Below are 24,425 nucleotides of genomic sequence, written 5' to 3' on the forward strand. Positions count from 1 at the left end.
TTAAATGGCTTGGAAGGGAAGTTAAATGGGGTGGAAGGGACCTTAAACATCATGTCGATCCAACCCTCCTGTCTTGTGTAGGGTCATCAACTATTAGGTCCTTAGGCTGCCCAGGGCCTGTCCAACCTGACCTTGAGCACTTCCAGGCATGGAGTATCCACAGCCTCTCTGGGCAACCTGTTCCAGTACCTCACCACTCTCTAACTTCCCCATTAACATCTGCTCTAAATCCTTCCTCTTTTAGTTTAAAGCTGTTCCACCTAATTCTGCCACTATCAGACCATGTGAAGAAGTCTGTCTCCCTCCTATATAAAAGCTGCTTCAAAGTACTGGAGGGCTGCAGTGTGGTCTCCCTGAAGCCTTCTCCAGTCTGAAGAAGTCCAGCTGTCTTAGCCTTGCATTGCAGGAGGGGTGCTCCAGCATTCTGATTTTCTTTGTGACTCTGAATCCACTCCAACAGTTCTCCATCTTTCTTGCACTCAGGCCTGGATGCAGTACTCCTGATGGGGGTCTCACAGTCATCTCTGTCTCCCTACTGGCCATCCCTCTTAAATGCAGCCCAGGATACTGTTGGCACTTCTACGCTGCACATGCACACTGCTGGCTCATGTCCAGCCTTCCATTCCTTCCATTCACTTCCATCCACCAGGACCCTGAAGCCTTTCTCTGCATGACTCTATAAGTATCTATAAGCTTATAAGCTCTATAAGTATCATTTAAACAAAAATTTGTGAGCTAGATTTCTTGCATACCTTGACATACAAATATCTTGATGTAGGAAAAAAAGCCTACCTTTTTTATACACTGACTGCTCTTATGAATTTTCCAGCTCCTGCCTGTATTTCAAATGTCTTGGTGCCTCATAGTGCTCTGAGTCTTGAGGTCCATCAAGTGAGACAGACGTGGAATTTTTGTAGCGTGTTAGCAAGCATATACTTTCACATCTTTACTGCTGACTGCTGGTAGTATTCTTTATTACTCTTGTTAGTTAGCTTGTTGTTGTTAATTAGATATTTGTTAGTATTTGTCTCTGTACCGTTCATGTCAGTAGACAGGTTCAAGATCTGTCCCCATGGTGAAGCTTCAGTTGTGTTTAGTTATAGAAAAGGTCCACATGGAACTGTTGTAGAGATAGGAGATGTTTGCCAAACAATGTTCCTATCTTTCTTTTTTTTTTTAATTTTTTTTTTTTTCGTAGGCTCTCAAGGCTAGAAAAATCTGTGTGGTTGTTCCTCGCAAAATCATCTTTCAGATACTAAAAGGAAGCGCTTTGACATCTGAGTCAGCCTTTAAAATAGATATGTTTGTTCTTTTTGCCTTTAAATGGGAAGTCCTCTGGGATATCTTGAATAATTCAAGGAAATGTTAGAATGGAGAGGACATACAAGTAGTAAGAAAAAGTGGTTAGTCTGAGGTACGTAGGTGTATTTGTGCAACTTTCCATAAGAAATTTCTATGTTACTTCAAATAAAGCAGTTTTATACTGGAAAGGTGGATGTAACAGATTGGGAGTAACACTTGCAAAAATAACACAGCTTTTTCTTACTTTCTCTCAGAGAAGCAATAAATGTTGTGATGCCTTCCTTATCTCATGACTTCAGAAAATTCAGGGGTATTATGAAATATATGACAAAATCAGGATATGACAGTGGAAGAGGTGAAGGAGAAATGCTCCAGATCCCAGATATCATGCATCCTTTCAGCACTCGAGTGATAAACAGGAGATTGTTGGAGCCTGCACTAGACACAAGCCAAGAACTGTATTGAACTTTCTTTTAAGTGATATGAGTATGTTCTCCTGATATGGTGGTTCTATGTAGCAGATCAGAAAAGGAAAAGCAGTCTTGCGATGCAATTTTCAGAGAAAAAAGAACCTCAGAAATTAAATTATATTTAGGTATATCATTCATTTTCCATTCTCTAGATGCACTTGTTCATGTTCTAGCCCCTTTTCTGAATGTGGCAGTTTGCAGTGATTCACAGTCTCAGTGTAATGGACAGCTACTACAGGGTCAGCAAGAAAAGTTGCTTCCAGTAGCCTGACAATGACAGCTGGTAATGACAAGATCCATCTTGTAATCTTTGGGAATTTAATGAAAACAAAAGCAATGATCTTTTCACTGAAAGATAACTATCTTCATCATGGTTCTTGTTTTCTACTTTCTTTATTGTTTTGGTCTGAGCTGTTGTTCTGTGGTGTAGATGCCCGTATCAAGAGCATGAAAAAATCTCTCAAAAGTTTCTTCCCTTTGTCTTGAGCGTTATCTCCTTTTGTGAAGGCTGAATTTAGGTTACTATGGAGAAAATGGGTCTGGAAGTTGCAAATAAATGGTGTATCTATCCAATTCCTGTCCCATTTCATCATCCATTTTATGAATGCTTCCAATAAAGAGGGATTTAAAGAGATGCCCGCAGAATATGAGAGCAGGGAGCACTTACACTTATCCTCCTTTTTTTTTTTTTTTTTTTTTTTAATAAAGTAAGAAATAATGTCACATTCAAGAACTTTGCTGTTTTCTGCATTAATCTATCATTTCAAGTCTCAGCTGGTAATTTTATCCTGTATGATTCCCTAGGTGAACCTTGGTGAAGGTTGGCTTCCCTAGGTGAAGATTGGCTTGTGATTTTAAACTCAGGATTTTTCTTTTTTTGTATGTATTCAGCCTGCCTGCAGAAAATACCTTACATCACAGGTAGGGGCATCTCATTACCAGCAGTCTTTTTTGCTCGATCTTTCTAAAACAGCATTTATAAGTAAATGTTTGAAGGTCCTGAAAGTGCCCATGAGACAGCGTCTATACCTCGACTCAAAAATGAAATTAATAAGAGTAATGTTAGCATTTAGGTTCAGTAGATCCTTACCAGTTTTTGGTATGTGAGAAAGTATGTTTTCGATTCTGATAAGATTCTTGTCAGAACTATTGGCATTATTTCAGACCTCCTGTATGCTCTAGTCAGACGTAGACAGTATTTAGATGTTGAATGTTCTTTAGATGTTGCTTAGGTATGGTGCTGAAGATCCTACTACAGACGGTCTTCGGATGTGCAAGGCGTGTGTTCTCTTGGACTTAGTCTGATGCATCTTCTCTGATGTATGAGTAATTTCCAATGGCTTCTGAAGAAATGCTTTGCCCAAACATTCTTCATGGACACTGGCAGCAGAGGGAAAGGAAGGAACCTGACTCTGCTTTTCGTGCTGGGTTCTTTCCATCTTCTATTTTCAGATTTTGTTTGCAAATAACTGATATCTGTTGAGTTTACACAACAGTAACGGATTTCTCAAAAGCCTGTTTCTGTACACAAGGAATTGACTACAGTAAGGATTAAGAACAAGAAATGTAACATTTAATTCTTAAGAAGCCTCCAATTTGGACTCTTTCCCTAAATCCTTCTAGCCACCCAGGACTAAAAATGGGTTTCTTCTTATATACTTTAATACTGGAGGCCTTTATGAAACTGAAGGGTAATGATGCAATGAAGGTTATGATAGTCCTATTTTGGATGCTTCTGGCATTATTTGTTATCAACCAAACCTAGTGCATCCCCCCCTTCCAGACCTCTAATGACCGTTCTAACTGGAATAAGCTCTTGTAGAACTGGGCAAATCCTATACCGGTATTTGTCCAATGTATGCAGCATCACTTTACTTGACAGTGAAATATAACTGTTTCCTGAATTTCAGAGCATTCTGTTCAGAAGCTAAGACATTCTTAACTGGATTGATTTGTCTATTTCATTGAAAGATATTTATTTTATTTCTAGAGCAGTGCTTGTTTCAACATGAAGTAGTCTGGCTTTGTTATCTGCTCTGTAAAAGATCTTCCTGTTAAGATTGTATGCGTGTAACCCTGTGTAGGTTTGTGCTGTAACGAGTTGTCTGATTATGGTTTAGGTAGCCCTTACGTCAGCTGAAGTGTTAGGAGAATTCTCATGGGCATCTTCTCCCTGTAGAAGGCATTATAAACCAAAGACTCTTGCAGGTCTTATCTCAGATTTCTCTTTGTCATGATTTTGGAGTGCTGTATCAACCAATTTTGTTTCTTCTTTGCTGAAGAGAAGTAAAACTTGGAACAGTTGGGTGTAATTAATCTCATACATCTCCTAGACATCTAGTCTCCATCCATTGTAAGTGACTGAAGAAGCGTAATTTATCATACTATTTTGTTTGAAAATACATTTTATCTAAATATGTATCTTTAGATGGATGCATCTGGATCACTCTGGTTTGTCTGTTCTTTTTCACTGACTATTGAAGGAGTCTAGACAGATAGCATAATGTTAGTTACATGAGATGAATGTAACAGTGTTATGTTATTTTAATAGGGCAGTTCATTCAGGACAATGCCTGGACTGTGATCTTTCCTGAGAAGAGTTAATATATAGAAATATTCTCTCTAGATTTTTTGAAATTGATCTCAAGCCATAAAAAAACATTCTGTGCTTGATAATTTGTGATAGTTTTGATAGAAGTAAAATATTGGTTCACTGCATTCAAATTCAGGAAACAGCGTCTGCATAAATTCTCTCACTTACATTTATAGTGCTTGAGCTATACGGCTGTAAAGACACTTATTCTTTAGTCTTTTGAATGTTCCCATTCCTAATTGAACTCTTCAGCGAGCGCTCAAGAGTTGTTCCTCAGAATAACTGGACATTTGCTAGTTAGTAACCAAGAATGGAATCCTTTTGGAAGGAGACAATAGATAGTTAATGTTTTCCACATGGATTCCAAAGCTCCAACTATTTCCCTGCTATTGAGTCCTCCATATCTTGCTTGTCTGTCAATGAGGGAATGAAGGATGATGCTGCGTTTTGCACTCTTATCCGCTTTCAAGAACAAGATGGTATGAATCATGGGGAGCCAGGGCGCTGTCATTTCCAGCTTTTAGCAGAATAACTTGATTTTAGGTACGTAGCATTCACACACAGGACTGTGTCTTCGCAAGCAGTTTGAACCAGTTGAAGTGTAGACTGAATAAATGTACTCAATTCTGCACCATTCCCTCTGTCAACACTTGTGTTAAAGAGGCAGCACCTGTAATGAGATCATGTTGGTCAATATAATGTGATGCACGCACACCAACCAAAAAACTAAAAAAACTATTCAGTTTGATCAATTCCTTTTCTCTTTCCTTTTGTAGCTTTGTAGACATAGTCCAAGCCAGAGTGGGGGAAGGTCAGTGCTTTTGTGGTTAGTGGACGGCATTCATTTAGATAAGGCTTAATTGATAGCTGCTTTAAGCCAAATAGGGGAATCCATGTGGATGAGATGTCTGAAGCTGTTATTGAGAGTGAATGAACTTTTTTCTGCCTTTATGAAAAATAGCTTTGCTTTACTTTAGTATATGGAATTGAAACATGGTTTTTACTATCTGTCTGCAACATCATAAAGTGCCCGTTGGCTATGTAAATAAAATTTGCAAATGAGGAAGAAACCTTTGTATGGTGTGTCAGGTATATTTTCAGTGCTGCCCTGCTTCTATTAAAAGCAAAGGCAAAAGTTTATTGGCTCCCATATGATTTCTGAAATCCTGTAGTATTTTAGATGTTGATTCCTCAAATCATGTGCGTAAACCAGCTTGTGTCTATGATAGTTCTGCTGACATTACACAGACACATTTCTGTCGGTGATATTTTATCAATAATCTACAGGTCTTACAATACATTTAAATACATTTACTCCACTAATTTAATTAACGTAGTGTCGAAGTGTTTCGAAATAATATGAAATTATAACTAGTTGGATATTTAATAACTGCATTTTTAACATCTAGGAAAACTATTGCTGGATAATTATTTAGAGAATAGCACTGGAAAACATCAGATGAATTCTGACCGTGGTGTGTGTAGTGTGAGACATTTTGAGGTAAAATCATAGTTTAAAACCAGGCGTCTACTTTGGGTTTGTTACCAAAACCCATGGGTAGAAAGGCAGAGATGGATGCCTGAGGCATCTACTGCATAACTGCCTGTTATTCTCTGATAATTCATCTGCGTGTCAACATGAAATGTGATTTGTCAGATGAATTTAATATTCTAACCATCTGATTTTTTTCCTCTTTAGGTTGCAGCAATTTATAAAGATTCAAGTATTGGAAATCTTATAAATATAGTTATTGTAAAGTTAATTGTAATTCACAATGAGCAGGTAGGAAAAATATTTCTTAAATTTCAAAACGTGTGAATTTGCCTTATAATTCCAAACATCAAAATCTTTTACATATATATTTTTTTATTTAACCATATATTTACATTGCCATTTATATCTACATTACTCTAGAAGAGAAGAAACAGCAACTTTCTTAGAGGGCTTTTGCTGAGAGTTTTCAGCACTAACAGAATATTTTTAATTGTAAGAAGCGTGCATTTTTCTGGTGTATGTTTTAATACTTATTTATCATAATTATCTTGCCACCCTATTTTTCTGTACCTAATACATGATGCATTGATTAATAAGATGGGTTCTCATGACTGATTATTTTTAGCTAAATTAAGATCCTGATTCTGCAAACAAATTTGTGCCAGTGGAATCTTTCTGACTTCCTTCCATAGTTGTGAAGATTAAGGCCACAAATAACAAAATATCGAGTGCAAGTGCATGAACATTACAACTGTTTTTTTGTTTCTTCAATATTCCCTAGGAAGGACCAACGATCACTTTCAATGCAGCTACCACTCTTCGTAATTTTTGTATATGGCAGCAAGCACAAAATATTTTGGATGATGCTCACCCTTCTCATCATGACACGGCTGTTCTTATCACTAGGTATGGTATTGAAAGAGACAATTAGCTGGCTAGATGAGACAAATGCTTCAACTTCTTTCTTACCTCATCATATTCAAATGTTCACTGATAAAGTTTGTAGTTAATTGGAGTGAAGAAAGAATATCTTACTCTTCCCTCACCCCAGGTGATCACTAGAAATTTAGACCTGAAATTTTTAGAAGGAATTAACGTCTTTAACCATTGTACATGTATGTGACAGGGTCATGGTGGTGTAAATACAGAAATTAGCTAATGCTAATTAAGTAATGATCGGTGCCTTATAAGCTAGGCATAATTAGAACTATCAAAAACTCACAAATGGAGAATGTTAAATACTGTGTGTTTTTCCTGTACACTGATCTCAGTGGAAGCTCTGATGCTCATTTATTGAGATATATTCTGTCCTGTTCCTTTTAATTTTTTCTCCATGTTCAAATTGGACTTAATTTTGCTTAAAACAATGTTTGATATTTGCCTTGAATTTTACATTATTTTTGCAGCTGCTCTACTTTATGAGGTAATGTCATGTATGCTGGAATCTGCACATTTTCAGCAGCATTTTACAGTCTCATGTTAGAGAAACAGCTTATCAAGTTTAACAGCATAGAGAAACAGCTTAACAGTTTATCAATTTGTAGTCTTTGCAAGCTAGATAGAAAGTAATTCTGTGGGCTTTGTTGAATGTAAATCACTTCTTTCACAAGAATGCAAATTCTTAGAATGGACTGCAAAATTAAAAATTTAGAATTGAGATTTGCTATTGCTGTAACTTATGTAGCATCAGTGAAATACTTTTAATGGAAGTATTTTTCATTTGCTTGTAATTTTTCTTTTAAGGGAAGATATCTGCAGAGCTAGAGAGAAGTGTGATACTCTAGGTGAGTTATACCTTTTCTATCAGTATGATTTTACAGCAAAATCTGTAGAAGGATTTTATTGTAGTATTTACGAAAAAAATCCAAAAATAGATATAAAATTTAACTGGCAGATGAAATCATTTCAGAGCTGTTCCACACATACTGTGATCTTGGGTGGTAGTTGGTTTTGTGTAGATCTGGTTGCATAGCTTACGCGTGGCTTTTTCAATTCATGTGCTGTAGTGTTCGCTTATAGAGTCATTCCTTCATGTTAAAACTCCTTCTATTAAGCTTTTGTAAAAGAATTCAATTTTCCAGGTTTGGCAGAGCTAGGTACAATGTGTGACCCACTACGCAGCTGCTCTATAAGTGAAGAAAATGGATTAAGTGCTGCTTTTACTATAGCACATGAGCTTGGGCATGTGTAAGTACCTATTTCCCAGCAGGTAATTTTATTAAATTTCTTTTGAATGTGACCAATTTCCAGGGATGTGTTGTACTTTTCCAAGGGTGAGTAGAATGTCTATGTACTTTTGGAATAGTCAGTGGTTTTGGCTCTTGCAGGAAGTCAGCTCTGCCTGCCACCTAGAGATATAGAAACATGAGATTTATAATCTGGCCATTGGCTAACTGGTATGATGGGAGGTACTGGATTTATCTGCCATCTTTTGTCCTTTTATTCTATCAGCTGGTTGGGACACTGGAACAAGTATCTTAGATGTTCAAAGTAGCCCTGTTAACTACTTGCATTCTAGCCATGGTAGGAGTTTAAGAAAAGACTTGTGATATAACACAGATATATTCTTCCTTCTGTTTGATCCTTTCAGAAAACAATAGAGTAACAAAGAGAAATACTTTACACAGAAAAATAAGAGGAGATGACAGCATTTTATTTTATGAAGCATACCTCATCAGTGATGGCAGAAAGATGCTATACTCTAGCTCCATGAGGCATGCCACAGTGTAGGTAACAATGGCATTACAGAGCTCAGTAGCTAGCTTGTTGGTTTTCATTCTCCTGGAAGTTCATTTAGATACATGCCATTTATCATGGTACTTAAACTGAGTTATAAAATACGGTAAAATATTTGTTGCATAAAATGATGTTGATGGGCTCTGTAGTTATCGTATATTAAAAATTATAAGCTGAATATTGGGGCAGACTTGAATATTCAGTTTAGTAGATGGATTGTTAATTTAAAATGCCATACTCCCAAAACACTGGGATTTTTGCTGGTGAGTGAAAGAATTACACAGCTGTAAAATTCTTATGTATTCAGTGTGATTGCCATAATGTCAGATAGTCATAAAATGTGAGTTCCATTGCGGTTCTAAGGTATATTCAGACTTACATCTGGGGCTTTTGCTGTTACAACAGAAGTATTTCCATTAATTATAGCTGAATTTTTTTCGGAGTTTGTTTGTTTTGCTTCTTAGATTTAATGTGCCACATGATGACAGCTTTAAATGTAAAGAAGCTGGAATTAAACATCAATACCATGTTATGGCTCCAACTTTGAATTACCATACAAGTCCATGGACCTGGTCAAAATGCAGTCAAAAATATATCACTGAATTTCTTGAGTAAGTATCAGTATAATGCATACTTTTTTTTTCAATTTTGTGTCATTCAGAAAAGGGTTAAAATTATTGTTTAAATGCCACTTTAATATTGTTTTTGGTTTTAACCACTGACTTGGAGGGCCTAAATCCCCCAGAAATTACAGATATGTAACCCTTTGGAGGATGAGTAGTTCCATGGCTACAGTAAAGTGATAATCAAAACGTAAAACTAAGACTTTAAAAATATCGTGGCATTGATTATAGAAGAGCTCTTCAGTATGATCTTAATAGGTCAGAACAGTAATTAATTCACGTGTTGTTCCTGTTTTCACAACAGCACTGGTTATGGTGAATGCCTCCTAGATAAACCGAGTGGAAGAATTTATGGTCTTTCTTCTCAGCTGCCTGGATTAATGTATGATGTCAATAAGCAGTGTGAGCTTATGTTTGGCCTTGGGTCGCAAGTGTGTCCCTATCTGGTGAGTGAACAATGCACAGACTCCTGCTTTATAGGTACTAAAAATCACTGAGATGTAGGCCTAAAAATGAAATCTCAGCCAGTCCATTGTTGTAAGAATTTTATCTTGAAGTACGTCAAAGTTTAGATTCTATTCTTAAAAGGGGAAAGAGTTCAGTGGAAAGCCTTGCTGCTCTGTTTAATAGAAATACATAGGATTAAAATCAGGATGAATTGATTTTGATTTGTACATCTGTGAGTGTAAATATAATTCCTTGAAAAGATCCAAGTTGAGTAATTTAAAACTTACTGCATGAAAAAAAGAATTATTTCAACATTTTTAAAGTTTTCACATTTTAGCCACCATATTGCATTAGCAAATTTCTTATCTGCTTTGACTGGTTTTACAAATTTATTACTTTAAAAGGAATATATTAATTCTTATACTTTTCCCAAATGTTTGATCCAAATTGCAGATTTCTTTTACTTTGTCACATATTCCTTTGTCTTTTGGAGTGTACATTTCATATAACTAATCAAATATTCTTTAAAGCAAAATTTGTGTCTGGAAAGAAAATAACGTACATAATCAACTGGGTAAATATAGAAATATTTCAAAACACAGTGTGGCCTATGTGGGAGTGCAAGATATAATAATAAACGTAGCATTATGACCTCATTCATTACTGTCAAGATGTTGAGATGATTTTGGAGCAAGTTGTCAAATACCTATACTTGTATTACACAGCTTGTTGGAACTGTTTAGAGGAGAGAATTTAAGATCATGTTCAAAGTGTATTAAGTGAAACTATTGGTGTGGTAAACTACTGTATAAAAGGAGTCAGTCTTTATGGGAATATTATAGAAAAGTGAAGAGGAATTCAGAGACCTGAAGATGGGTTACTGAAGGCTGCTTTGAGACATTTTTAATCCATAAAGTTTATTTGTCCATCAAGAATCTCTTTAATAACTTGAAAAGAAGGTTTTTTTCTTATGTTTCTAGTCAGTGTGTTTTCAAGAATAGTTCCAGTTAGTGTCTTTATCTGAGTATTATGCTCCAACTCTATTGCATAATATTAACCATAATCTCCTACATGCCTTCTTATTAAATTATCTATTGAATTATAAAATCTAAAGTAATTTATCATTTCTAATAAGATCTATTTCAACCATTCCATGTTTCTGCACAGTGTTAGGCAAAATATTTTTTTTTTTTTGGAGGGGTGAGGGAGGAGCTATCTGTACAAAATAATAGCAAATAATAGCAAAAATTAAACCCATATGGTATGAGAAAAACAATGCAAATATCTCAATAGATGTCTAAAGTAGTGTACAAGTACAACAAAGGTAATCCTTTTTTCTGTTTAGAAACAATGCAAACGTTTATGGTGCACGAGCACAGAGGGAGTTCACAAGGGATGTCGGACTCAGCACATGCCTTTGGCTGATGGAACAGTTTGCGGTGTGGGAATGGTAAGCCTTCATTTGCTTCTCAGAGCTTGTATGTGGCAAGATCATTGATGTAGATAAGAAAGACCGGTGCTTTCTGTGTGACAGTACTATTCCTGCAGTGTAATGATTGCTTAAGAAGTACCTACCTGACTTAACCTACGGAGTTTCTTTTAGTCTTACATCGTTATGACGTAGATAATATAGGTTGTCTGTTCAAAATAAGAATAATAGTTTACAGGTGTCATATTGGTGAAAAGTAGGCAGAAGACTTCAGGTGGAAGTTGCCATCTTCTCTTCTGTTTGAAAACTTCAGATAATTCAAAAAACTTGTTTGTAGTAGTGCAACAAAGATGAATTTCCTGAAAAGCAAGCACCTCCAAAGCGTATTCCCTAGTTTCTCTCGTTGAGGCTGTTTTACTGAGCTAGAGCTAATTAAGTGTGAGTGAATAAAGTACAGGAGTACAGTTCTTCGGAAAAAAATCTTTCAATCAGACTCCTGGCTTCAGAAAATATTTCTGTATTCTATCTGTTTCAGACAAAAAAACCACATGTAACTCACACTCATTGTCTCTCTTGCCTACTATAATATAATTCAACATACTTGGATTTGTAAAGGGCTGAGAAACAACTTTCACTTACACCCTACCTATATGAGGTATAGATTACATTTTTTTAATGTGAAACAGAAAAAGTGGAAACTGGACTTCTTGAACCTTGAAATGTTGCTTTATTTCATTAACTGTTTAGAGAATGAGAAGGCAGCTCACTGTTTCCTCATCTGGCAGGTTTTGGTTTTTTTTTGACTGGAGATTTTGATCTGCATCCTCTGAGTACATAACCTACAGCACTTAAAATACCTCGCACAAAGCACTTAAAATATCTTGATGGACACAGAAGTATGAATGGATGTTAGTTGAAGTCAGTGTTAATAGTGAAGATGTGAAGGTTTTAGTGTTGGATTTGCATGTAGCTAGAGACGTGAGAAGAAGCAAAACACTTGAGTTCTTTGCTAATCTAATCTTTGGCTTCTCCATGTCTCAGTTCACCACTAGCCAACAGAAATATTTTCTCACCCATCAGCTGACTATGAAAATAAGTATTTCAGAGATTTTGACATGCTCAAATATGACAGTGATAAGATTATCTTACGTTTGGCAGGTTTGTTATGCTAAGGTGCTTTAAGTAGTAGTGTGCTTGGCCAGCTTCAAGGGCTGTGGGAAAACTTATATTTTTATCTTTTAATAGTTTAATAGCTTCAAAAAAGTCTGGTTTGATTTCCATATGGGATATGCTTACTACTTTATATATAATAATAATATTATGTTATTACTAAATTTCCCCCAATAACTTTTTACCTTCGAAGATTGCCTTTTTTCTTTTATTTTTGTATTTCACAATACTTAAGTAATGAGGAGTTTGAAAATACTGCCATAAAGAATAACAATTTAATGGGTAAACAGTGTCTTACAAATGGCTTCTTTTTCTCTTGCAAAATTACGAAAAGATATTTGAAGGTTGCGAAGGAAGCTTTACTTGATTATATCTACCTGGTGATACAACATTTAACAGATATTTCAGTCAGTCATTGATCAGAAAGGAAGTTCATCATTTGTATAAACTTTATATGTAACCTTAATTCAATTGACTCAAATTTGCCAACAGCAGAGCACTTTTATACAAGAATTCAAAAGCCTACCTTATGCAATTATTGTAGTGAAACCAGTTTTCTCTAGGAAATGAAAAGCTAATTACAGTTGTTACATCTGAAAAGATGCAAGGAAGAACAGCCATTAATCTGACAAATTGTCATGCCTTCTTGTGTAAGGCACAGCTCCTTTTCTTTTGATTTTAGTGGGAGTAAGCCATGGTGATGAGTTAATGTAACTAGTATATGCTAGCACAGTAAATATATTTGTGCTTGCAACTCTTTTGTTGTGATGAATTCAAAAAATTGTATTTGAGGCATTTGCAGTTTTAGTGGTGCTGAACTCTGTTCTCTGTTGGCAATAAAAAGGCCCAGAGGGAATGGCATGGAGCTGTGTCAGAGGAGGGTCGGGTTGAGAGTTAAGGAAAGGTTCTTCGCCAAAGAGTGGTCGGGCCTAGAACAGGCTGCCCAGAGCAGTGGGGGAGGCACTGAGCTGCTGGAGTTCAAGGAGCATCTGCACAGCTCTTTCAGACATCGGCTTTGATTTTGGGTGGTCCTGTGTGAAGCCAGGAGTTGGACTCAGTGATCCTGACAGGTCCCTTCCACTAAAGTTATTCCACAATTCCATGGTTTTCAACCTACCTCCTCTTAGGAGGATAGCCAGTAGATATTTGATTCTGACCCAAAGTTTTTGATGTCCTAGATACTGATTTAGCAGCCACCTCTTTTATGAAGATCTCTTCATCTAGAGAAGTCTTCTGAACCACTGTTCCTGTTCATAATAGTAGTTTGCTATTTGTGTAACAATTAAAGTGAAACAGTGAAACAAATTTCAGAGTAATTTGGAAAAACCTTTTTACTAACAAGAAGGAATGTGCACAATACAAGCTTTGGTCCTCTTGGAAAAAATGCGCCCAGTATTTATGAGTGAGAGAAAGTTTATTACCTTTATTCAGTGCCGATATAGATGGTATGTGGGGTTTGTGTCTTTATAAATGCCCAAATAGCTGTAGAATGAATTTAGATTTTTGTCCTGAGCCCTTGGTAACATAAGGAGAAGGACACTTAAATATGTGAATTCGGACCAAGAAGAGATTATTTTGATCAGCAAGCAAAGTGCCAGCTTCTAATTCTGAGGTATATTTGCTGTTCTGTTGTTGTTTTCTATTTCCTTTAAAATCATTGTATTGTTTGACTTCCTCATGAGTGCAATAAATGTGGGGTATGTATCCTAAAGAATGATTCATTATGTGTATATGTATATGGAGAATAAGTATGAAAAATTCAGATGGACTTTAATAAAGGTGATTAGATTTTAGCTGTCTAGCTGTCTGGGAAGCAGTGGAGGATCTTTTGAGCTGTAAAAACAGTAAAAAATTTTTAAGGGTCAAACAAAGAATTTTTCCTATAAACAGGGATTTTAATGAAATATTTTTCTGATTAGATATGATTTCAGAAAAACTGAGTGTTTTCTGTGGGAGTATTACTAGGGGGAAATAAAGTATTTAGATTTTTCACAAGGAAAAAAATGTTGGAGATGTGAAAATGTTGGAAAAAAATGATTAAAATTGTGTGTTATTAGAATATATTTTAAAATAGTTGATATCATCTGAGTAACAGATGCAGACTTCTCTGAGAACCAGTACTACAAAGACTTGAGATGCTGTAGGTACAACTTCAGTTAGTTGCAATTCAATTTCTTCTGCATTACATGTTCATTTTACTAACCACTCTGTTTTCATTGTTATTCTATTGTCTAGTCCTCACTTCTTGACGTGGTCTGGTTTGCCTGATTCCATACTTGACCTTTTCTCAGAAAGCAGACACAACAAGGCTGTAAGATGTACATGTATTGGAGGAAGAAGTACATCAGACATAAATCTAAAGTGCAGCAGCAGGTTTCCATAGATTCGTTTGCAGCAGATGACACGGAGAGATTTACATTAAAACATTTATTTCAAGGTGATAAATGGGAACACTCCAAAAAGATAAATACAGCCAGAAACAGTAGTTTAGAGATTTTTGAACTTTTACATTCATCTGAGCAGATGTTCTTATCTAGTTCTTGCTCATTGGGTTATATGATGAGTATGTGTAACTAGAATCACTGTATAGCATGTTCTTGTACACTTATCTGTTACTCTTGATTCAGTTAAGTTTAGCATAGCCTGACAATTAACACTTTAATAATTTCTTTCAAACTTGCTTTCCAGGACACTTAGCAAGTACAGTAAGTTGTAAGATATATTGGAAGTACTTGAAATCAGTTTATCAAATCATTATTTAATCCATACTTAGAAGTCAAAGTGCTTGTTCTAAGTAGGTAGTTAAGAAATACGAATCTGGGTACCTGTAGATCCATTGATCCCAAACTTTGAACCTCCTTCTCATCTCTGAAGATGTAATAATTGCATGTGGATTTGGGTCGGGTTTGGGTTTGATTCAAGCAAGCATTAAGGAACATCTGGAATGCGTCTGGTGCCTGAGTTTTTGACTGTGACTCCATCATGTTGCTTCTGTAGGAATGCAGCAGTAGAATAATAGCTGAGACAAGTTTGTTGAATTGTTGAATGTTGAATTGAAGCTATTAAAATCCCAGATGTGAACATGTGCTTTGCATTTTTATAGATCAGAACAATGCTGTTGTGGGTATAAAATTTCATTTTACAACTCTCTTTTCCTGAGTTCTCCCTTCAAGCTGCTGTGAATGTTTTTGTGGAAGGATGAAGAACTTAAACGCAAGATCCTAGTGTCATATTTGGATGTTTGGATGCATTATAGGTTTTTGATGCGAGATTTAGAATACTCAGCCTATAGTTGTAAAAAGATATTTCAGATGTTAATGACAGTTCTTGGATATGCAAGATCTCTCTGTTTTCCTCATGTTTACCTTCAACTTTCATAAACTGCATTCGTATCTTTTATGTTAGTTAGTTTACCTCCTAGAGGTACTAGAAAGTTGAGGTACAAAGGAATCCTAAAGGCATCTGGAAAAAAGTAAAAGTAATAAAAACTGACAGTAAGCACTGTGGTGATATGCAGATAACACCACAACAATGCCATTATTTCACTGGTTGAGTTACAGTGTTAGTCTTAGCATCAAGTGAGTGATCTGGCCAGTTTGCTGAAACATTTAAATGGCAAGATAGATCTGGCTTTGATTCTGTGCTTGCTTTGAGCTTTTAATCATCCTGATTGATTACATTCTCAGAGGAAGACTTTCGGGGCTTGAAATACATAGACAGTGCTCGAGAGTCAGCATGACCAAGGGCCCTACAGGCAGAAATTTTACTACCAAATTGGATTAAGAGTTTGGGCATAATTCATAATGGAGAACCTGATTCTGTAACGAAGTCCTGTTTGGAGAACAAGGCCCTGGTCCTCATGGGGGACTTCAGCTATCTTGTTATCTGTTGGTAGGACAGCACAGCAGGGCACAAGTGATCTGGGAGGTTGCTGGCATGCTTTGATAACTTTGTTCTCCAAGTGATTAAGGAGCCAAAAAGGAGATGTGCTCTGCTGGACCTTATAGTAACAGTGAAGGCCTTGTTGTAAATGGGAAGGCAGTTTTGGCTCTGGTGACCATGAGGTGGTAGAGTTCAAGAACCTGAAGGTACAGAGGAGGCTGAATAGCTGTTCACAGCCGTGGATTTCAGGTGAGCAGATTTTGACCTCTTCAAGGATCTGCTTGGTAGTATACTGTGGGATAAGGCCCCAGAAGGAAGAGAGGCCAAAGAAAGCTGCCTAGTATTCAAAGATCACCTCCTCCTAGCTCTAAGAGTCCATCCCAAAGAATAGACAGAAAAAATGCTCATGTTAGAATAACTCTTGAGAAACTATATGCAACATTTAAATCAATTACTGAAAGGGTTGGTTGGAATTCTTGGGTTGTTTTATTTTCTGTGTATCCTTGAATTATTTTTCTGTGGTAGAGAGTTTAGTTGGACCAAAACCTTTAAGACTGTGGGATAATACCAAGCTGCTCTGTGCCACAGAGAGTGAAAATGCAAATCCTAAGCTTCATAAATAACAAGCAGTTGAGTTGATATGATCTGTTCAGATGATTCTCGTGACTGATCCATATATGTACTGCAGGGAATGATGGAGTATACTACTGTCAATGTGGCTGTGAGAACCCCTTCTGACAACAAATTAGATCATGAGCCTAATCCTGAGTTTGCAGTCAGTCATCTGAAGTATGGAATTTTCTCATTTGTCTATGAGCACTGTCTCTGTGTAGTTCATCCAGTCTGCTCTTTTGTGCTCAGTTGTGGGCAGTCTTCAATGCTTCAGAGGATGGCTGCAGCCAATTTTCTTCTTTCTGTGCCTAATATATATTGTAACCTTTTGCTTAACTTAGAAACCTTTTTTTGTTTGTCAACTGCACAGCACTGCCGCCATGGAATTTGTGTGAGCAGGGAAATGGAGACGCGTCCTGTAGATGGAGAGTGGGGACCGTGGGGACCTTATAGCTCATGTTCAAGAACTTGTGGAGGTGGAATCAAGAGCACCACCAGGCTCTGTAACAGACCAGAGTATGTTTTCTGTTGTTCTCCTTCATCAGAGCAGAGTAAAGGAATTATGACATAATGGTTTAGTTAAAAAAAGATGAAGATATTTTAGTTTTGTGAATTCGTTCTAAACACCAGTAAAAATTTACATTATAGTAAGAAACTTCCATTGACTGCATAATCTATGTGGGTTTCATTCTCTGTAACAAAAATCAGAGAGAACTTTACCCTTATCTTCTACAGAACAAGAGCTGCAATTATGGCTATTGGCTTTTCTTAGGAAGTAATGCCATCTTGATATTATCAGAAGGATATCACCCCAGGTTATTTTGTTTTCCCTGATGAGTAAGAGACAGTAGACTAGATCTTGATTAAATAGGTCTCTGTCAGTCTGTAGTAGCTGATGCTACCAATATGCTGTTGATTATTTTTTCCTTTCCAAGAACTTGCTAGTATGGAAGTATTGTATAACAGGATTTACAAGTTAGGAAATGTAATTTAAAATTACAGAGGAGATACTGCTTCTGTGAAAATTTTCCTGGAAAAAAGGAATTTTAAAAAACAAGGGACAACATTTTACATTTATCTGTTTTTATCAGACCAAGAAATGGAGGAAAGTACTGTGTTGGCCGCAGGATGAAATTTCGTTCCTGTAATACTGATTCATGTCCAAAGGGCAAAAAAGATTTCCGGGAGCAACAGTGCTCTGAATTTGATGGCAAACATTTTAACATCAATGGTCTTACATCTGCCGTTCGCTGGCTTCCAAAATACAGTGGTAGTAAGTAACTACAATTTTTTTTCAATTAATAAAATACAAATGTTTGTTTAACAGTAATTACTTTAACATTAATTACTTTAAAAGTAATAAAACAGACAAGAAACCTGTTGGATTTTCTTTCCAGTTTCAATGAAAGATCGCTGTAAACTTTTTTGCCGAGTTTCTGGAACAACTTCCTACTATCAGCTGAAGGACAGAGTTGCTGATGGTACTCCCTGTGGAGCAGAAACCAATGACCTTTGTGTTCAAGGCTTATGCAGGGTATTTAAATCTAAACTTACTAATTATTAAAATCAGTTTTAACAGCTTCTAGAATAGATATTGAATAAATATACACTGAAATAACCATTATTGAAAATATGTAAAACCAGATGTTTTGAATTTACTTAAGTTGATTTTAATCCCTACCAAATTAAGATCTGGAAATTGAGGCAATTAAGCAAAGCACATACAGCTGAATCTGAACACCCACAGTCTTTCCTCATTAAGCCTGATGTGTTGTTATTGTCCAAGAGAGCAGAGGGAAACTGATCTGAAATTGGTGTAAAGGGAGGAAAGAATCGTGCTGTGCGTTTATTGCTATCATATTTCTGCTATCAAAGAAGTGAAGAAGTCAGAAAATGCAAGGGTAGATAGATTACGTATTTATGACTTTATTGCAAAGCGAGGATGAACAGACCCAGGAAAGAAATCATTTAAACGTGCTTCATAGAAGTTATGGAAATGCCCACCAGATTTTGTTAAAAAATAAGAAACTGATATATTATTCATTTTGTTCAAGTTCAAGACCTTTTTGTCTATCCTAAGTAGATTTGCTGATTTCAGTGAAACTGGCTAAATTCAGAGTGAGGAGAAAATGTAGCTTTTTATTTGGCTGTATATCAAATTGAAAGAGGAAATGCCACAGAGCAGTCCTGTTTATGACTGTAGGGGAAAAAAAAAAAAAAAGGAAGTGTAAGTAAATATTTATAAATGAGAAGTGTTTCTGTGCTAGTCTACGTGTATTCTCTTTCTCGTTTTGCAGTCAGGACAGACTTAAATATAATTGATATTCATGCACATGTACATACTCATTTTAGAATTCCAAGACTTTATGTAAATACACCTTAGTTTACATACCATGTTGATATTTTTATACAAAATCTTTAAATACTTCTAGGTAGCTTTGTACAGTTCTTGGTATATTGAGTGAATTTTTTGTACTAAGGATGTATAATCCAGAACTATACTGTATACTAAATGTAAGAAGGCTTTTCATGAACTGCCAGGGAAGATTAGATATATACAGTAAATGAAAATGTTTTTGGGGAGTGGGGAACTAGCATTGTGTTTTCACTGTTTTCCACTGGGCTGAATGATACAACATTATATTTTTTTGTAGCAAGCAGGCTGTGATCATGTTTTGAATTCCAAGGCTAGGAGAGACAAATGTGGAATCTGTGGTGGTGATAACTCTTCATGTAAGACACTTGCAGGTACTTTCAACCGTGCTCGTTATGGTATGTTTGTATTTTTAAAATCTTAATGTACATTTCAGTGTGGTTTAGAAATTGTATGTTTGAGGAAATGGGATTTCAATGTATGTTCTTTTCGGCCTCTGCTAACAAAAAATATCCCCAGTTTTCACTCGTGTGCCTTTTCAAGGATGAACAGTAAAGCACTGTGACACAGTGACCCATCTGCACTATGGTGGAAAAAAAAACCAGTTGAATATTTACAGCAAAAAACATAAGTAATCTCTGGTTTCATATCAAATTCCAAAAGGCCTCTTTGTGTGGTTTCAGTGGTTGAAAGAGACCACAGGCAAAGTGAAAATGACACCTGGAGAGCTGCCAAATAGGATCTTCAGTGGACAAAGGAGTTACTGGTCAGCAGGGAAAGCATATTTAGCATCCTGCTGGATTTATTTATTTTTTCCAGGCAGAGGCCTTGTGCCATGCAAAAAGCATCAGAAAGCTTAAAGGTGGGATACAACTACTCGTTCTCTATAAACATAACTTTTCTTGTGTCTATCCAGAGATGTTGGAAGAAGACAAACAACTAATTTTATTAGAGACTGGATTCTGAATATTTGGTCAAAACACTAAAGAAGAAGAATGTAGTTTTTTGTTTTCTATCACTAGAAGTATCACACGAATTACGTCAGAAATACATTTGATACAAAAAAAATAGTATACTAAAGCTACCATTCATTCAACTATGGTAGAGATTGTCACTATGTTGTTTATCAGCTTTGTGTCATCTCAGACTTACTTCCTTCTAACTGAAATTTGTTCCACAAAGTAGTAAAATTTTCATTTTGTGCACTTTTTTTTTTTTTTTTTTACAAAATGCATCATTTCAAAAAAGAAACCTATCATTTTTATATTAAAAAGTAAATTATGAAAAATGGAAGCTCATAGTATGTAGTTTTTTTTATTTTTACAATCCACAACATAAGGTAGTCTGACTTGAAAGTTACTGTGTCATTTGCTTTCCTAGATGCTTTAACTGATTTACTGTAGTGATACGTATTCTGAGGAAATAATTTATATAGGAGCTCATATTTACACTGGGAAGCAAGATGACTACATTAATTATGCAGACTGCAATAAAACAAGTTTCCCAACTTGTTGCTATAGATAAGACAGAATGTTGTCAATTCTCAGAATCAAATAGACTTGCTTTGATTGGAAGGGATTTGTCTAGTTTCAGCACTCCTACCATGAGCAGGGTTGCCACTCACCAGATCAGACTGCCCGGGGCCCCATCCAACCTGGCATTGAACACTTCTGATGGGAGTGGGATCCACAGCTCCTCTGGGCAGCTTGTTGCAGTGCCTCACCACTCTCTGATTAAAGAATTTCTTCCTAACATCTAACCTAAATCTTCCCACTTAGTTTAAAGCCGTTTCCCTTGTCCTGTCATTATCAGACCATGTTAAAGGTCAGTTTCCCTCCTGCTTGTAAGTTCCCCTCAAGTACTGGAGGGCTGCAATGAGATCTCCTTGGAGTCTTTTCTTCTCCAAGCTGAACAAGCCTGAATCTCTCGTCTTTTCTTCGCAGAGCAGGTGCTCCAGCCCTCTGATCATCTTTGTGGCCCTCCTCTTTGTCATTTCCTTAGATAAGCTTGCCAAAGTCTGTATACTTGGTCTTTTTCTTTAATCTGTGAGTAGTGCCATTCCATACTGTCACAAGCCATTTTACTGAGGAACTAGGCAAGAGCAGCTTGTGGTACGTGCTTGTATTCATACAGTTATGAGGACAGTCATGATGTTGTCATTAAGTGTTTAAATGACAGTGAAACAATCTGAAGAAATTCACTGTAATGAAAACGCTAATTTACTAAACTCTCAGTTCAGAAAATGGTCATCTAATTATGTAAGCGTAATTGTTATGCTGGTTATAATTGCAGTAGACTAGAGATTCTGAGGATTTCCTGGAAAACTTTCCTTCTCACTGCCTTAGTATGTGATCTAGCATCCTTTTTATACTTGACAAGGCTAGGCAGTTTTATTTGTAGTTTCCTCCCGTGTTTTATCTTCTGTATTCTAGATGGTTTTCACTGTGAGAGATGAGGGCCTTTTTTGTGTGTTTTTTGTTTTTCTTCCCAACAGTATTAGAACAAAGACTAAAGGCTCTTTTTATCCTGAGCAGATAGCAAATCACGCAGTTGCAGTGCTGCCCCCATCTGGTAGTTTTGCACCTGTGATTTAGTTTAAACATTCCTTTTAAGTTTTATAGTTTTATTAGGTTAAAAGTACTGGGAAGTTAGTGAATTAAGAAACTTAAAGACTAGAAACTTAAAGACTATACCCATTTAATTTGCCTCCCATGGAAGTGAGTTAACTAACTAAAGTTCAATACAGGCAAGACTTTTAAATGCAGCAAAACAAGTGGCAAAGTTAGCAAAGATTATATTAATGCTTCAGATTGTATGTTTTTGTTTATTCTTTCCCATGTTTGCCATGTTCAGTTGTTCTTAGTCACAGTGATCCTTCTGAATCTGTAATTAGCATCTGTGAGAAACTACTGTTTTTGTGGGGTTTTTTTGTTTGTTTTTTTTTAGCCAGTACTTAAGTACAGAGCAACAGATCTGAAAAGTAGATCAGTACGGATCTGATTTTGTTACCTGGAGACGAGGATACCGTAATACTGATTGGAGATATTATAGGAAACAGTGACTCATTTGTGAAGCATTTTTATTCTAGAGAATGCTCAGCATGATAACACTTGTAGTAGCAGAATGTGGATCTGACATAGCTCGTTTGTCTGGTACATCTACGTCTATTATAACACTGCACTGTTTGAGTATTTAGGACTTGTTCTTTAGAGTGCTGCAATGCAGTACTTTTGTAAGATAGGGAAAGCCTAACTCAGTTGTACAGAGAATGGAAGTAATTTAAGTGATTCATTTAGGTATGTATGAAAGTTTTGTGTCTAAATTGTGAGAGAGTTTCCTGAGTCCCACGTGATATATGGGACTGCTCTCTAGGTGAACTCGTGTTATTGTTAAAGAATAGAATTCGCATTTCTGAACACAGGAATGAATTTTAGCTGTCTTTTCAGTTATGAAAAATAAAAATTCAATTCAACTGACTTAAAGAAAAAAGATACATAAAGATATTCATATTTCCATCCTGAAAACATGAGGGTATTCAGAAGCAATGGTTGCTTGTGCACGATAGAGTTTGTTGACTAAAAGTAGTTAAACGTATGCTCGTATCTGCCAACATCTGAGTATTTTTATCTGTGGTTAATTTGTGAAAAATTACATTGCAGGTTACAATGTTGTAGTACAGATTCCCAAAGGAGCAACAAACATTGATATTCGGCAGCACAGCTACTCAGGGAAACCAGAAGATGACAACTACCTTGGTAAGGACCTCCAGCGTACAGCACTGACAGATGATAGCTTTCGTGCTCATGTCAGAAGTCTGCTCTAGACACATGTTGTCAGAAGCTCAATAAAGTCTTCAGAGTAAATATGTAATTACATTGTATCACCACTTGCCTGACTCTCTGGGTAGGTGTTAATTTTAATAATAATGAGATGATGGTAGGTTTCTGATTCCTGAATGTCTCACTTGTCAGAGAAGACAAGTTATAGCGTGATACTGTATGATTTTGTCAATTTTTGAGTTTGTTGTGGCCGTGATAATTAAATCATCATGAGCCAGCTAAAGAGCATTTGAGTTTATAAATATTGAAAACATATTTAGAAATGAAGCAGTCAGCAAGCTTACCAGACTTCTCATGTTTTTTCTATTTTTCTGTCATGTCTGAGTGTAAAGATAATATTTTGATAAATTTATTTATGAATTTGTGAGTATGTGATAGAAACAAAGAAATCACAAGTGAATGATACCAAAGATCTTGGTTGTTTTATTTCAGTGTAATCATGTTATCTCTGAAGTGCCTGAGAGTAGTATATTGATGCATAGTTTCTTTCTCCCTTTTTCCATTGTTTTATTAATGTTTACTTTGCTATTCATCTTTGCTATTACAATATTATTTTATACAATATTATTATTATTATTCTGAATGCATAATAATTCCCTTTTTCTTACTTTAGAATTTACTTTTAGTAGCTAATTAAAAATAGCTCCAACAAATAAAAGAATGTGCACTGTAGAAATATGTAGATGTTTGAAATACATAGAAATATGAATGATGTTTATTCTCTTCTTCAGTACCTAACTAAACTAATCTAAACTAACTAAATTTAAAGTGTGACTGTACTCAGCTTTCAGAAAAACAAATATTATTAAACGTATTATTGCAGAGAAATGACAACTGCTCAAATGAAAGCTGCCAATGGTTGAGATGGAATTAATGCATTAGAAATGTTTGATACAACTTTAAAATCTTACATGTGGACTAAAACATGGCAGTGTTGATGCAAAGGTATATTTTTAGAAGTTTTGATAGAAAGAAACTTCTAATTAAAATAGAAGCTTTACTTACATATTTATTTTACTTACAGCATTATCTGATGTTCATGGGAATTTTATCTTGAATGGAAATTTTGTTGTAAGCATGTCAAAAAGAGAAATCAACATACATGGAGCAATTTTTGAGTACAATGGTTCAAACAATACAGTAGAACGAATTAACAGCACTGATAGGATTGAAGAGGAGTTAACCTTACAGGTGAATATTTACCTTTTTTCATGAATTTGAAAATTGGCTATGTGGTCATTGTGTTCACAATCTTATGTCATGCTCAAATTTACTGAAAAACAGTTATTTTATCTCAATTAAGGTTTTGTGTGTAGGGAATTTATACAACCCTGATGTGCGTTATTCATTCAATATTCCAATAGAAGACAGAAGTGATCTGTTTACGTGGGATCCCTATGGACCCTGGCAGGACTGCAGCAGGATGTGTCAAGGTAGTGTAAATTCTTCTGAC

At 36.0% G+C, this 24,425-nt stretch overlaps 1 protein-coding gene across 5 annotated transcripts in view; it reads left to right on the forward strand.

The window, feature by feature from the left end:
* ADAMTS20 (ADAM metallopeptidase with thrombospondin type 1 motif 20) overlaps window positions 1-24,425 on the forward strand; it is an 84,620-nt gene that overhangs the window by 20,824 nt on the left and 39,371 nt on the right. For 4 of the 5 annotated variants that reach the window (XR_008202758.1, XM_052668622.1, XM_052668625.1 and 1 more), the window contains exons 5-18: window positions 6,065-6,148; window positions 6,642-6,766; window positions 7,604-7,644; window positions 7,942-8,047; window positions 9,061-9,207; window positions 9,524-9,665; window positions 11,012-11,116; window positions 17,130-17,275; window positions 17,851-18,032; window positions 18,157-18,293; window positions 19,414-19,531; window positions 22,793-22,888; window positions 23,997-24,163; window positions 24,276-24,405. Coding sequence is in view for 4 of the 5 variants with exons in the window: in XM_052668622.1 (XP_052524582.1) it covers window positions 6,065-6,148; window positions 6,642-6,766; window positions 7,604-7,644; window positions 7,942-8,047; window positions 9,061-9,207; window positions 9,524-9,665; window positions 11,012-11,116; window positions 17,130-17,275; window positions 17,851-18,032; window positions 18,157-18,293; window positions 19,414-19,531; window positions 22,793-22,888; window positions 23,997-24,163; window positions 24,276-24,405 (1,726 nt within the window). In the remaining variant the exon portion in view is untranslated. The remainder of the gene's footprint in view (window positions 1-6,064; window positions 6,149-6,641; window positions 6,767-7,603; window positions 7,645-7,941; window positions 8,048-9,060; window positions 9,208-9,523; window positions 9,666-11,011; window positions 11,117-17,129; window positions 17,276-17,850; window positions 18,033-18,156; window positions 18,294-19,413; window positions 19,532-22,792; window positions 22,889-23,996; window positions 24,164-24,275; window positions 24,406-24,425) is intronic. The other variant, XM_052668624.1, reaches the window with a different exon arrangement.

Source organism: Tympanuchus pallidicinctus, unplaced genomic scaffold, assembly GCF_026119805.1.
Source record: "Tympanuchus pallidicinctus isolate F22 unplaced genomic scaffold, pur_lepc_1.0 scaffold8, whole genome shotgun sequence".
Classification (NCBI taxonomy): Eukaryota; Metazoa; Chordata; class Aves; order Galliformes; family Phasianidae; genus Tympanuchus; species Tympanuchus pallidicinctus.